Source organism: Misgurnus anguillicaudatus, chromosome 25 (genome assembly GCF_027580225.2).
Source record: "Misgurnus anguillicaudatus chromosome 25, ASM2758022v2, whole genome shotgun sequence".
NCBI lineage: Eukaryota > Metazoa > Chordata > Actinopteri > Cypriniformes > Cobitidae > Misgurnus > Misgurnus anguillicaudatus.
Genome location: NC_073361.2, coordinates 2,412,563 through 2,429,110, shown reverse-complemented (window position 1 = coordinate 2,429,110; position 16,548 = coordinate 2,412,563). Strand labels below are relative to the sequence as shown.

Sequence of the window (16,548 nt, the reverse complement as noted above, 5' to 3'; positions counted from 1 at the left end):
TCCCCGGGGTAAAAAAACCCCTAGGAGAAAAAAAACTAAAACCCCGGGTTGTTTAGCTGAGGAAATAAAAAATAAAAAGTCCTAGGAGGGAAAAACCCTTGGGAGATATACATGTATATAAACACATATAAACGGATACGGAGATTAAGCGGGTTCTGACGGTGATCGTTGGTCAGGCATCAGCTGGGCATCACATTGAGGGACGACCAGTAGATCAGAGGTGTGCCGACTTTCACATCTACCGGAACTGGGTCTGTTTGTCCCATTGTCCTCAGGGTCGAGGACGAGACAGGGAGAGAAAAACAAAATCATATTAGCATAGGGGCCGTTCACATGTAATGCAAGTGTCACATAGTGATGTGGTTTAATCAGCTTAGTTTCAGACAGACTAACTATTGCGGCATAATTATATTATCCACAGTTGAGGATTTTGCAAATTGGGGACCCACTGCGACGGTATATATGGTAACTAAGGGTCACCTTCCGATCTTTAAGAGAAAATGAAACCTGTCGACCATTACTCCAGCAGCTCATGATTAAATGACAGGAGAGGGACTCGTCCACAGACCATCTCCTCAGTAATCTGAAGAGAAGCGGTCGAAAATGGACAAAAAGAGAAGGATTTAAACAGCAAGTGTAAACGTAATGTGTCTCTCTCGTCCACTTGTGATCTGATCTACGAAAACACATCTTAATACCAAGTGTAACAGCCCCTGTGATAATTTCCTCGCGTTGATGAAAAAAGAAGTGTCTAAGCTACGTTTATGGTTGCTTTTTGTATGTGATTTTCGAGTCGATTTTCGAGTCGACCCGTTTGACTAAGGCCTGTAACCCCACTGTCGTCGTTAATGCAGGTTCAGTGGCAAAGGGGTCTATATTGCATACTATTTACAAGATCAGGAGAAAACGCCAACATCGCAACCTGACCATACGTGTCAACCTGTTTGACTAAGGCCGGAGGCCCCACTGTCGTCGTTAATGCAGGTGCAGTGGCAAACGGGTCTGTATGGCAAACTATTCACGAGACACATGAAAGTGCCAAAATCGCAACCCGACCATACGTGCCTATTTGGATAAGAATATGAATAAGAAAACAAGTAATAGTTTCATGACACCAAATAGTGCTGATTTTATCTCATTTTTGACCATTAAACACAGACAGGGCCAACATCAGAGCCAGGGAATCCCTGTCAGAGATGTATCCCAGAGAGGGCGGTGGTCAGCAGGGTGAGTGAACACTGACGTCCACTTATGGCTCTGGTTCTTACGTACCGAATCTTTCTAAGCAAACGTTCAAACAGGCGCTATATTTACTAATCGATTGCAGATTTGAATATTATGTCACAGGTGGGAGCGGACCGCCCCTGTCGCAGGTCACGCCCCTCGTTCTGCTTCCACCCCGAGGAGGTCCCCAAACACCCCAATGACCAGACAGACAAAGGAATAAAAATTAACAAGTTTTATTAAATATTAAAAAAACGTATAGGGGGAATTAAATACTTAAAAAAGGGATTTCTCAGTCCTTCAATCTCATGGGCACACACCGGGGAGGGGCATTTGGGTCCACTGGACTCTTGGCTCCGGGCGTGCAGGTGAGTATACAGGAGGGCACACGGGATCTTTGCTTTGGGCATACAGATGAGTATTCAGGGAGGTACACTGGGGTCTTAGCTTTTCGAACAGAAGGGCGAATGGAGGTACAGTCGGGCGTATATAGATACAGTCATTGTCCACCGACCCCAGTCCACTTCCTCCAACACAGGGCTTCCTCTTCGGCCTAGTGAGTGATCATTGACAACATGAACACAGCACAACACTACGATTCTTCAGGTGTATACACGTCAAAAAGACTCACCCACTGCACTTCACACACACTCATGGTGAATTAAGGTCCGATCACCACGTTGGGCCGGAAAATAGTCCTGAATATTTGAAAGGGGTTAGTACGGAGGATGACCAGATTGAAACGTCAAAGCCACGACTTGTAACACCCTCTTTCCTCTTCGTAGCTAGCTTCGGCTCGCCCACCACTCCTTTCCATGTGTGGGGCCGTATACACACCGAGTGAGCACACAGGAGATGCACTAGAACACACGGTTAGCAAAGATGTCACTGACAAGACAACAATCCCACGTACTCACAGTTTTGTTGACACTCGATGCTTTCCTCTCTCTTCCAGAGGTCTAGTGTATGCAATATTCACAACACTACGTCTCTCCAGGTTCGCTGATCACTCCGTCTCACAGCACTGGCCAGAATAAACACAACACACACTTCTCGTCTCCTTCAGCCCCGTCCTCTTTCCGCTTCGCTTCTTTGCGACCGCCAGATCAACGGGGCCTTCCGACCCCTTCTTAGAAGGCTTTTGTTACGCCCGCCCTTGGCGTCGTGCACGACTGTTTATTCCGGCTTTCGGCGTCCCCCTTCACCGCATCCCCGCGGTCGCCCACAGGGAACAGGACCGCCCCAAAAACGAACTCCTGAGACAAACTCTGACGTCCGTTTCCTTCCACGCCCTTTTTATCGACCGGAACCGGCCTGGTGTTGCATTAAAACCCTCCGGGCGGAACGATCGTCACCCTCGTCGTTCCGCCAATAAAAGTCACTTTGTGACAATTATACATATATATTCTCGACTGAACTAATCTTAAAACTACACTTTGTGACCAAGAAACAGTAATATTAAGAAACGGCTATTCTGTCCATTGAGTTATTATGAGATTCGAAACAGCCGAAAGTGTTACCTGTCGTTATGGCCTTCAATTCCGTGGGGGAAAAAGAGGCTTTTAAAATAACTCTGCTGTTGTTTTCTAGTTTTCGTTTTTCAAACGTAAATGGTGAATGGTCAGAGGTGGAAAGAAACAAATTACATTTACTCATGTTACTGTAATTGAGTAGTTTTTTGTGTACTTTAACTTTTTTGAGTAGTTTTTAAAATCTGTACTTTTACTTTTACTTAAGTATGTTTTGCTTCGCTACATTTTAAATCATATCCGTTGCTGAGTAAAAAAAAGCAAGGTGAATTGATGGGCGGGGGAACATGCAAAAAGAAGTATGAAGATGGACGAGACAGGTGCGTGCTAATGCAGACCCGCCTCAGTTCAAATCTAATAAAAGAAACCCCTGGTCATATTTAAGCGACCACTTTCCACTGACACGAAGCGAGTGTTTCTTTTATATGAAAGGTAGGATTCATGCTCTTGAGTACGAAATTGCAGACCGGGTTTTTACCGCTCATTTGCACGATGCGTTTTTAATACCATGCGCATTATCTTCCGAGGTCTAGCAGCTTTGCGTCAAGTCAAACACAACTTCAGAACGTCTTTCAAGAATGCGCAGGTCATTAGACATGAGAGCGATAAATGATGAACTAGGAATAATAGTCAATTTTATAACTGTTATTATTCTGAAATAATATTCTGTATTCCAGCGTTGTTGTGCACGAGTTAAATGAAATCAATCACACTATGTAGTTCCATGTAACACTTCACAATTCTGTTTTTCCCCTTTTTCCAATTTTACATTTGCTAAATTATGACTTTAAACTTTTTTGATTTTTGCATTTGAGTGCACCAAAATGTTAAATTCACAATTTTTCTCTACAGACTCCCCTAAACAATTTTTTTGGAACATTGTCACCTTTTTTCACATCTTGTGAGTTTGCAGGTATGTAAATAGATTTATAGGCCAACTTGTTCACATTGTTATACGATTCAGGTCGTATCTGCATTACCACCTCAGGTGTGCATTATTTTTTAATAATTCAACGGCCCATCGTCAATTATACCTTACATACCAGACTGCAATTATGCAATAACTGACCTAACACAATCACGTATTCGACAAGGAAGTGGGAATGTGTAGAAAATATGAATGCCTAGGATTACAGTATGTTACTATATACTAAACGTAACATATTTTCAGTGTGCAAACTTAAAATCATCAGCAATGATACAATAGTGTCCTCCACTGCAGAAGTACTCCAGTTATTTTCAGAATGGTTCCACTTGAGCTGTGTAATATAGAGGCAGAATGAGGCTTATGAAATGTGATATTAAACAGTAAGTGTGTGTATGGAAGTGGAAAGAGAGTGTATTAAAAACTGCTCATGGTATGACTTGAGGGACAGTCACTGTGAATAAAACAGCTGCTTTTCCAACATGACATTTAGTGTGTGAACGTAAATCAAATTTATAATTCATTTATATAAGAGTAGAGGGTTTACTGGGATGAAAATGAAGTAGAAATGCTGTGAAACATTCCAGCAGTGTCAGAATTCAAGTAAAACTACAATACTGAGAAAAGAGAAAAAACATAGCAAACTAGATTTCAATTCGCTGAATGAATTTGCGGCGCATGTAGTGAATAGTGTTTAAGTCTGTGTAAAGTCCAATATTAAATGTGTTCTTAGTTTGTCACACCACAGAAAAATGAGATATTAACCACCCTGCCAAATGTAAATGATTAAAAAAGCGAAATAAATAAAAGAGTAGGGGAGAGCAGGGGCGAAAGCACTATTTTTTCATAAAAACGTAATTTTAAAAGATAATGTTTTAGACAGAGACATATTTTGCTGTTACTTCTCCCTTAATCATAATCTTGGAAAACAGGATTCTCTGCTCTGAAATGTTCAGTGGCTCTAATGCGTCATCGAGTCACCATTTAGCCGCACCCAAAGAATCGTTTAACGGTGTACTGTACATGTAATTTCACATTTTAGTACTACATTCTTTGTAACTTGTTTTAGAAATACAATTCTAACATTTATAATGTGCTTAGAAACAATTCTTTAAAATGCTGCTTTGTTTTATGATTTTTATTTTTTGAACATTTGAATTTTCCTTTCTCCCTATAAATTTGTATAGCAACAAAATAGATAGCATAGCTGGTGCCAAAACGATCTAGAAAGCAAAGTTAAAATGTTTAAACAAATAAAAGTTTACACAATCAGTATTATAAACATCTCAAAAACTGTAAATAAAAAAAAATTGGAAATAAAGGCGCAAATCTAGCATGTGTTGCTGTAGTCAGGCCTATATGTGCAGACAGAAGCATCTCACACAAAGAAAAGGGAGTGGGCCGCTCTAACTGAATACTCCTCCTCTCTCGTCCAAAACCGTGGGCTCTGATTTGGCAGGCAATCGTTTAGCGCTCCATTGAGATCGTCTAGTGTCAGACTCCTCTATCCTCTACCAGCTCTTATTTATAGCCAATCCTGTTGCTGTTGTTGATGTTTATGTTTCGAAGATTTCCATCAGATTTGTCTGTAATTGGCTCATTTGCTTTTGCAGTTGCCCACATTAGTGCACGCTCTGGCCTCGTCTGTTTTTCTTCACAGCTTTCGCCGAGGAAACGAGGAATTAGTGATAGTAGGAGGAAAGCTACAGCTCATCATGTTTTTTTCTAGAGCATCTCTGGCTTGATTCTTCTTGCAGATTTGAGGTTTTCCTTCAAGTGGGTTGTAAAAGCAGCGATGGTTAAGGCAAAGAAAAGATAAGAAGAAAATTTCACTTGCCAGTCCAGAGTCTTAGTCGTTTACTAATTCTTTGAAATTAGACCAGAAGTCCATGGCGGATGCTTATGTGAAAAACCTGTATGGTGTATTTGTTTCAGTGAAAAACTCTTTTCTATACAACAACACTTTATAGGCGGTTTCAACAGTAACAACATAAACAAACGGCTTTTGTGGACTAAACGCAACATCCGGTAGACTTCCACATACCATTAATATACTGTAAAAGTCGTTAGTTGTTTATTCCTGATAACAAGGGAAATAAATGACAAGTAAATTACCTTCATCCAGAAATGATATCTAAGACGTATCAACTATTACACCGAGCAAATGTGTAAAATTTATGTATACAATGTTAGCTACAGGTCCTTGAATTCTTGCCTGGCTGCCAAACCTCCCGCACAGTTGTGATCCATGCTCGTCGTCCCCCTCGTCTTAAGCAAACCAAAACATTTTATTTTTGGCAGGGTATTTGTTTCAGATATTAGTTTAGCCACTAGCCAGACCAATAAATACCGGAAGTTCACTTTGGTTCAGCCGCGAGACGGCGATAACACACGTACGTTCGATAAAACCGACTATAGTGACCACATCTATCACTTCAGACTCACAAACATTCAATGTGATGCTGTATTCTTCTTTATTTGTGACCCGTGCTAGCAAATTGAATCAGAATGTGCGCTGTCTAATTTTGAGCTAAAGGCAAAAGAAATATAAATGTTGATTTTGGTCAAAATTGGTTTTCATAAAAATAAGTACATTAGGCCTCGCTACAATCCCAATGCTCTAAATACTCATTAAACATTTAAAATTATTTTTATTTGTACATTGTCTGAAAGGTGTACCATCCTAAATGCCCTACACTGAAAAAAACTGTTAATTCAAATTACAAATTTTTTACATTTACATTTTATTACATTTTTTGTGGTCGCAATCAATTTATTTAAAGGAAAAGTTCGGTATTTTACACTTAAAGCCCTGTTTTCATATTGTTTATGATGAAATAGAACGGTTTTGACTGAAATTTGGACATATGATGCTGGAACAATCCTTCCTAAAATGCATTAAACTTTGATTTGCAGGGACGTGGGGCTCGCCGAGTGGTCGGGGGTGTTCGCTGGTGTGCTCACACAAAAATTGCTGCAAAAGACGCATTCCAACAGGTTTTATCGTAGTTTTTGTCCAACTCCATTGACTTGTATTAGATGTGCTGTGAGGTACGGTATTACTCCGCACCTTGTTTGTATTCTTGCAATTGGCAAAGGTGGATTATCGCCACCAACTTGGCTGGAGTGTCTATTATTTAAGCTCTCAACAGAAGAATGTACGGGTGTGAGGCGTTTGGAAAAATTGGTCCACAAGTTTACAACGAATGGTAAAACAATTGTTGGAAAGCATCTTTTGCAGCGATTTTTGTGTGAGCATATCAGTGAATACCCACTCGGTGAGTTTCACGTCTTTGTAAACGAAAGTTTAATGCATTTTAGGAAGGATTGTTCCTGTGCACCTATACACACATTGTAGATGTGGGAGGGGATAGAAACAAACACCTGAAAATTCTCGGGCCAGCATCATATGTCCAAATTTTAGTCAAAACTGTTCTATTTCATCATAAACAATCTGAAAACAGGGCTTTAAGTGTAAAATACCCAACTTGTCCTTTAAGCTACATTAAAAAAAAAAAATATATATATAGAGAGAGAGAAAAACAAAACAACAAACTTTTGTTTAAATGTAGCTTTAATAAATTGATTGCAACCACTTACCTTAAAAAACAGAAAAAATTGAATAAATAATTTTTTCAGTGTATATAATAGCATCCCCAATATACACATCTAGACAGAATTACAGTTTTAAAAAATATCTGTTTTGAGAAGAATATGCAGATACAGTATAATCTGTTATGTCTTAAGTGAAAAATATCTGATATAGATATCTTATATTAGATCCTTGCATTACAGTAGATTTTAAAGTTGACTGTCTCAATGTCAATCAAACAATTAAAGAGAACATTTATTTTTCCTATAGATGTTGTTTTTGGCTAAATCTATTAGTTTTACCAGTGGTTTTAAGGTGTAGATTTTGTTTTGGAACCTTCAAAAATCTTTAACAGATTTTTCTCAAAATTGACTTTGTAATTTTTTTCAGATTCCAACAAATCATACATCGTTTTGAGGTTTTTTAATAGAGAATGTCAAAATGACTTATTTTTGAAAATGTACTCATTCCGACTCAATTTGCCGCCACGGGTCAGAAATATTCTGTATCGTAAGACCTGTGAGACCATACAGTAGCTTTGTTAAAATTACTATGCCACTTAAAGGAACAGTATGTAGGATTGTGGCCAAAACTGGTACTGCAATCTCAGAACTGGTGGCCAATAAACAACATGACAACATAAACATCAGTTGAGGTCTGCAACTCCACTTTTTAAATGACATTATCCTGGCCAGACCACTGTTGTAAGTGATATAAGTATTTGAAATGAAAATGATTTCTTAATGTCTAGTGACATATCAGGGCCATATTATGATTAATTGATATACATTTCTTACATACTGTTCCTTTAAGTCAGTTTTAGATGAACTGTTTCTTTAAATGTTTGAGCTTTTCTCTTTCTCCTGTGGAGTTTGCTCCGTAAACACAGGTCTGTTTTGAAGGAAATGTGATGGCAGTGATGTTTTAATAGATTCCCAGCATGCAGTTGTTCCACCTGAGAACTTACATAGACCCGAAGCACGGCGTCTCACTCGTTTCATCGTGTTTTCACTCTCTCTCCTTTTTTAATCTCCTCTTCTTTTTCAATTGATACAGTCAGCAGTGTTCTTGCTTATTTTTCAGTGAATTAAGCATATGAAATATTTTTCAATATGTATAATGTGGGAGATTATGGCATAAATTTGAGGCCTGACGCTGGGAATCTATGCCATTTTTTAGGTATGAGCACAAAACGATTAGAAGAGAAACACATGATGAATGTGATAAAACAAGTCTCCTCCGTTTTCCATTACTCCTAATGGGGGGCTGGAATATTTCAGGCGTGATTGATGAAGTCAAGCGCTTCTTTCTGTCACTTCATTTTTTAAAGGTCTGTCTTCTGCTCGATGGGTAAATAAAGATCTCGACGTGTTAAATGCTAGAATTCTTCATGCCGCTTTCTCTTGATATTCTGCATTTTTCCTTAAACGTGTTTGCTTTGCTTACATATGTTCTAGTGATGTCACGGCTGCCACGTTCAAATCAAAACATGCTGGCGCCCCTTCGCAGGCGGCTTCCTGAATCCTGCTAAAATTTCCTCATCTAAGCTTTAAGAACACATTTAAATCTTTAGTTTAAAATAAGTGAACAGAAAGTATGTATGAAAATACATGATCGTTTTTTTACATTGCTACTGTTGCATTGCATACTTTATACCTGTACACGTTTTGTATTCATTTGTGAAAACTGCTAGTGATGTTTAAAATAGGAGCATGGTGTGATCTGGTATAAGGCACTTGTGATAGATTGATGTGATCGCGTTAACAGTTCTAATGAATTGGCTACAAACGAGATTGAAATTCCTTAAATGCTAAAAGATGAACACTACAATCTGTAAAAACAACATGAAATGAAAGTATGTCACCATGGTCATAATGAAGCACTTATATTGTTTCATCTCAGAAACACATCTCTCTCTCAGGTTTTACCAGCGTCGTGTGACCTGCTGCCATCCAACGTGTTATTATTCAGACTGTCGCTGCTGCCGAGCGACCACAGTCATCTGAGTTGTGTGGTGAGTTGGGGTGTGTTTCCTGTATGTGACTGCTCCCTAAATGTCCTCAATGGGAAGTTCAAGTCCCCTCTGCTGCGTGGTGGGCCGGACCCATCTCTCAAACAGTTCAGCGAAATTGAACATCTGCTTACCACTGACCTGGACAACTGGATGTGCAACCTTTACTTTAAGGTGCGTCTTCAAACTGTGCTGAATGTTTGCTTCATTTTTTTAGCTAGATAGATAATAACAGAACTTAATTGCACATTTAGTTTACTGTTACCTTGATTAATCTCAAGGATTAAGAAAAGGCCCTGATCTCTCGCTCTCTTTTTTCTGTGTGTGTGTACGTGCACGTGTGCATTAGTATAAACGGCTCTAGCAAGAAAATTAAGAAATGGAGCCAGATTGTAAACAAACTGCATTTTTGCTTAGCAGATCCAGATGTATATCTGAAAAGCATTCATTTGTTACTAAACATAAGATTAAGCGAGAGAACAATAGCTTCTCTCATTTGGAGTATGTTGTGTTCATACAGTACAATAATAAAGAATTTTGGATTATTAGTGGTATTACGGTATAAAACCTGTATGTTTTTGTAGTGTTTAATTGTCTGCAACCTAACCCAACCCATCTTGTTGCCTAAATTCTAATCCAAAATATTATTGAGGAAAAAGAAATGAATTCTCAAAGTAAAAACCTTTGAGTTAACCCTTATGCAACAAAAATATACTGCAGTATATTGGAAAATATCATGTAATATATTAGGCAATATATTCCCATGTATCGGATTTAATATTTATATTTCCCAATATATTGTAATATATGCATAGAAAATATAATGTAATATATTAGGCAGTATATTCCCATATATAGGATTTAAAATGTATATTTTCCATTATATTGCAGTATATGAATAGACCATTCATGTATATATTGATACAAAATATATTGTAACCAAGTCCAAAAAGGGCACTATGTTTTTCCATATAATAGTTTGTCTTTATATTATTTAATATACTGCAATATATGCAGGGGCGTCGCTAGATCCCTTTTACTGGGGCACATGCCCCAGTGTAAATCTTTTGTGTCCTGGTGTAAATCTCAAGTTTAAATTTTAGCAGGTAACTAGTGTATTCCTATACAAAGATAATCGCGGCAAAAACGGATCTATATGCAATGTAGTTACCCAATTTACGCTTGTAAAAGCGACGAAGCAGTTGCATTGACTCGTGCACACACGTATCCATGTCCATGCACGTCTTTGCATTCATCTGCACACAACCGCATTCAAAAGGTGACGCCAAGCGAGTTAGCTTATGAAAACATGACTAGACTAAAGTAAGTTTCTAAATAATAATAATAATCTTATTTTGACTCAATCATTATTGGCTTCTTTAGATGAACATGTTTTGTGCAAAGCAGGGAAAGCGAAGCAGACAAGAGAGATGATGAGTTTTAAGGAGGTAAGACAAACTACATCCTCACCCGATCAGGTCTGAAACATTAGAGGAAAAAACTCAGGAAAACCTTGTCAAGTCTGTAGAATTGAATTGTTGCTGAGACAGATGCAAGATGTTCTTAAGATTATCTAAGTGTACTTCACTGTGCTATTTTGAGGCACCATGAATATGAACTAACATGCACTTTTAACATACTATCTCTGTATAAAAAAACGTATTTAGTTAACACTTGTATTAAACTTGAACACAACTTTTATACAAAGATGGGTTCAAGTCTACTACAAGTGGTACATAAACACATTTTTAAATACATTTTTAGCACATTTTAGTTCATATTTATGATGTCTCAAAATAGCACAGCGAAGTACACCAAGACGATCCCAAGAACATCTTAAGAAGTACTAAAGATGAATTTTTAGTATATTAAGTACAAAATTAGTGTGCGAAAATAAAACACTTTAAATACACTATGGAAGTGTACTACTTTTTCACCTGGGTGAACACATGAGTCAGTTTTGGTGAACTGTTACTTCAAAACTCTACACACAAATCCTTATATTTCTCAGTGCTTACACCATCTGGTCATATGGAAAGCACTAGCATTCAATACTGTTCACTCAAGTCAGCACAGCTTAGCAAACAATTACCAAGCTGGAAACACTAAAAGTCAAAATTGAACACACAGCAATCAGATCCTTCAATAGATACATAAAAGGGCCTGAATCTGTTCATTGAGCTTTGAAACAATGGATCCACAGAGAAATGAAGGAATAGGTCGAGGAGAAGGAGGAGGAAGAGGAGGAGGGAGAGGAAGAGGAGGAGGAAGAGGAGGAGGGAAAGAAGGAGAACGTGGTGAAGGAGGAGAAAGAGGACATGGTGAAGGAGGAGGGAGAGGACATGATAAAGAAATAGGTCGAGGAGGAGGAGTAGGAATAGGAGGAGGGAGAGGAAGAGGCCGAAGAGTAGGGAAAGAAGGAGGACGTGGTGAAGGAGGAGGAAGAGGACAGGGTAAAGGAGGAGGGCGGGAACATGATGAAGAAATAGGTCGAGGAGGAGGAGGGAGAGGAATAGGAGGAGGGAGAGGAGGAGGGAAAGGAGGAGGACGTGGTGAAGGAGGAGGAAGAGGACATGGTGAAGGAGGAGGAAGAGGAGGAGGACGTGGTGAAAGAGGAGGAAGGAGATGAAGGGCAAGGTGACAAGCAATTTCAAGGTGAAATTCAAGCCACTCTAGTTTACCATGTCCTGGTCCATGGTATGACTATGAGGGAGGCTGAGCAACGAGTAAAGCCTAATTTGAGTCGCTTCACTTATGCCTCAATCTTCAGAGCCTTCAGGGAGAAAAAACAGATAGGTGTACTTACAGTAAGACTGCTCTATACAGTAACTTTAGTGTGCATACACTGTTGGACTATGCTACTGGAATAAAGAAATGCATCAAATTGCCTTCCATACAGATAGACATATCAGCAGATGAATGGAAGGGGTGGATCAGGCAAGAGGATTTTACCCTCGCTGTTTGGCTAGGACCAATATAGCCTGTGATGTGGATGAGATTCTCTGGCCTGACCCAGAACTAAGACGGGATGTTGAGGCGAAATAAAATTACAGTTGTGCTGTGTATAGCACATGAATAAATAAAAATGTGCTAATGCATACATTGATTGTGTCTTTTTGGTCATGTGAAAAGGTTTTCGAGGGGGAGAACCACCAGCAACTTACCAGTTTTGGATATATATTGTTTTGAATTGATTGCACCAATGTGTAATACTATGTTGTAGTGTGTGTGTGTGTGTGTGTGTTTGAAAGCTTGTGTGTGTTGTCTGAGGGAAAAGTTTGGTATTTCAGTAAGAGTGAATGGTTTTGAGTGTAGAGCTTCATTTTGACCTGAAAATATGATGTTTGGAGTATTGTGTGAGACTTTATGGAATTGTCTTTACTGTTTTGAGAATATGAGGCATAGTTTCAAGAAATGTGTAATAATGTTAGGTATAATGAAGATTATACTTGTATATATGTATCTTTTGCAGTAACTGTTGAACTGTAGAATAGTGGGTTAAGCAAAGGACATTGTAGTGAAGTGTTGCACACTTCTTGCACACAGCAGGCTCTTAAAAAAAGTCAGCAAAAAATGGGGGGCCTGTGCCCCAGTAGAGCTTTATATCTAGCAATGCCCATGAATATACGCATGTGCTATTTATGTATGTATGTATGTATGTATGTATGTATATATGATTTAACAATTTTTACTTTCCAAATAAACAACTACAGCATATTCATGAATATGCATGGCATATAGCCTAAAGAAAATATTGAAGACAAAAATCTGCATTACACAAATAACAGTTTTATTGAAACCGCAGAGACCTTTCTTTCATTTTCTACGTTTGTCAGTACTCTACTCAGCACCGACTGCTTCAACCAGAATGCGTGCCAAAGGCGATGTAGCATAATGCTTGAGTAGGAATCTGAGATTCAGGCGCGAGGAGAGGACAGGACACATAAGAGAGACTAGCAACAAGGAGGCTGATAGGTCCTGACCTATAGCTCTAACTCATACTCCTAATCAGTAGGTGGCGGTAATGCACCTAAAAGTTGTTTGCTAACCACCAGTAAAACTCAAGAAGGAGACTGATTGTTGGCATGCTCTCAACCCAGGGAAACTTCAAGTTTACAAGGTACATAGTTTTCAGAGGTGGTGCTTTCCAGTTTTGATTGCATCTCTTCCAGGAGAGATTTTTGTGAACCAGAGGGGAAGGAGTGAGAAGGGAGAGAGTAATCGTTGTTGTTTTGTTCCACAGATGCTGTTTTAAACCAGTTTCCAAGGCCAAAGCTGATGTTAGAAAATCCATCAACAGTAGAATATGCGAGCTAAGACACCATGCTTTTCCCTTTGTCTAGGTCAGTTCTTGTTTATAGTGATGTGTTGTGTGTTTTGCTGTTTACCAGTTTCCATGTTCCTTGTTTTATATTAATTAAAGATTATCATTTTGGATTCATCATGATCTCCATCTGAAGTGCAAAAGCATGGGTATATAAGTCAATTAAATCAGTGAAGAGCCAAGATGGACTCCTAGCCAGGATAAAGGCCTGTTCTTTTGGCAATTTATTTCTTTGCTTTTCCACATTGCCAAAGCTCCTTGAAAGTTTGTTTATTATTTATTTATTTATTATTGTCTGTGCATTTTGTTTATATTGTATTTTTAACTGTATAACGGCACTGCTGAAAGTTTGAAATAAATAGACCTTGGTAATTTAAATTGCTTTAATTTATATTTTGTATATTTTCTGTTTTATGTCACTCTTTTAAAATGTAATTTATGTTAATGTAATGCAAGACATTTATGTAATGTAAAGCAAACCACATTGTCTGACCATGTGCAAAACCTCTTGTGGTGGTAATAGGTCTGTTTAGCTCTCTACCTCAAATTAGTTTTAGTATGTGTGCCTGATTAAAAGAAAATAAATGTGGCTTTTGATTATCCATTAGTCTGTGTTAATATGTGGTATAAATGTGTGTACATATTTTTATGTATATATTTCTAATAATTTTACATATTATTTAAAATATATTCTACCATATAGTAAACATACATGTGACACTATATCTGTACATATATTGTTAATACATTTTTGCATATCAATCGGAATACAATATGGCGGATATTTATAAATATAATATTGCATATATTTTGAGATATATAAACACACATATTATATTCACGTGCAATATATTAAAAGCGGCAATTATTTATATTTATCAATATACTGCAATAAATTACATATATATAGAATATATGTATCAACATATTACTCCATATATTGCCAATATATACTGAAATATATTGCATACATAAAGAATATATGCATCAACATATTACTCCATATATTGCCAATATATACTGCAATATATTACATACAAAAAGAATATATGTATCAATATATTACTACATATATTGCCAATATATACTGCAATATATTACATACATACATAATATATGTATCAACATATTACTCCATATATTGCCAATATATACTGCAATATATTACATACATAAAGAATATATTGTCAACATATTACTACATATATTGCCAATATATACTGCAATATATTACATACATTAAGAGTATATTTATCAACATATTTCTCCATATATTGCCAATATATACTGCAATATATTACATACATATAGAATATATTTATCAACATATTACTCCATATATTGCCAATATATACTGCAATATATTACATACATTTAGAATATATTTATCAACATATTACTCCATATATTGCCAATATATACAGCAATATATTACATACATAAAGAATATATGTATCAACATATTACTACATATATTGCCAATATATACTGCAATATATTACATACATTAAGAGTATATTTATCAACATATTTCTCCATATATTGCCAATATATACTGCAATATATTACATACATATAGAATATATTTATCAACATATTACTCCATATATTGCCAATATATACTGCAATATATTACATACATTTAGAATATATTTATCAACATATTACTCCATATATTGCCAATATATACAGCAATATATTACATACATATAGAATATATGTATCAACATATTACTCCATATATTGCCAATATATACTGCAATATATTACATACTTATAGAATATATGTATCAATATATTACATACATTTAAAATGTATGTATCAACATATTACTCCATATATTGCCAATATATACTGCAATATATTACATACATATAAAATATATGTATCAACATATTACTCCATATATTGCCAATATATACTGCAATCTATTACATACATTTAGAATATATGTATCAATATATTACATACATTTAAAATATATGTGTCAACATATTACTAAATTGCCAATATATACTTCAATATATTACATACATTTAGAATATATGCATCAATATATTACTTCATATATTTCCAATATATTATGGGATATATTAAATAGTATAATGAGATGTATTTAATCAATATATGAAAACGGCAATAATTGCAGTATTGTATAATATATTGCAATATATCACTTACATATATAATATATTTTTTTTATAATATATCATGATATATATTACTATGTAAATTTCACAATATATGGAGACACATTAAATATATTGTCATGTAATATATTGAGAAATATATTTTTGTTGCATAAGGGAAGGGCTCATTATACTTCCGCATAGGTCCTACAGCGTAGCCTCGTAGCCTTTTTATATATACTTTTGCGTTGACGCCCTCGTCGACATACAATGTACAGGGTTCCCACGGGTCCTTAATAATCCTTGAAAGTTTGTGAATCTAAGGGTAATTCAAGGCCCTGGGAAGTTTTTGAAAATATTCATACGTGGATACAGGTCATTGCTTAAATCTATTTTATGCAAGAAAAGTTTTCTGGAAAAAAATCATATTATTCCCTGTGTAGCGTAGGATAATATCATAAAAATTCTAGACTTTTTAAGCACACGTGCTAAACTGTTTGCTTTAAATGCTTATATCTTCTGTATGTGAATGTTGATTCATACCAAAATGCTTTTTTGAATAGTTGTGTTTGACACATGAAAACATCTCTGGTTACGAATGTAAATGTTGTTCCAAGGGAACGAGACGCTGCGTCTCCCTTGCCATACCTCCTGCCTCCCTGTAACACTGCCTTTAGCAATATTTCAGATAGCGATATACTTCCTGGCTCTCGCGTAACCATCTCTTTCTCGTTAAGCCTCACCATTGGTTGAATTTGATCTACACATTCAGATGCACTTACCCCTGGAGGTGTCCCCAAATTGACGCAGCGC

At 36.8% G+C, this 16,548-nt stretch overlaps 1 protein-coding gene across 4 annotated transcripts in view; it reads left to right on the top strand.

Annotated features, from left to right (window-relative positions):
* ofcc1 (orofacial cleft 1 candidate 1) overlaps positions 1 to 16,548 on the top strand; it is a 149,740-nt gene that overhangs the window by 42,853 nt on the left and 90,339 nt on the right. For all 4 annotated transcript variants that reach the window (XM_055182277.2, XM_055182276.2, XM_073863768.1 and 1 more), the window contains exon 10: positions 9,192 to 9,455. In XM_055182277.2, coding sequence (XP_055038252.2) covers positions 9,192 to 9,455 — 264 coding nt within the window. The remainder of the gene's footprint in view (positions 1 to 9,191; positions 9,456 to 16,548) is intronic.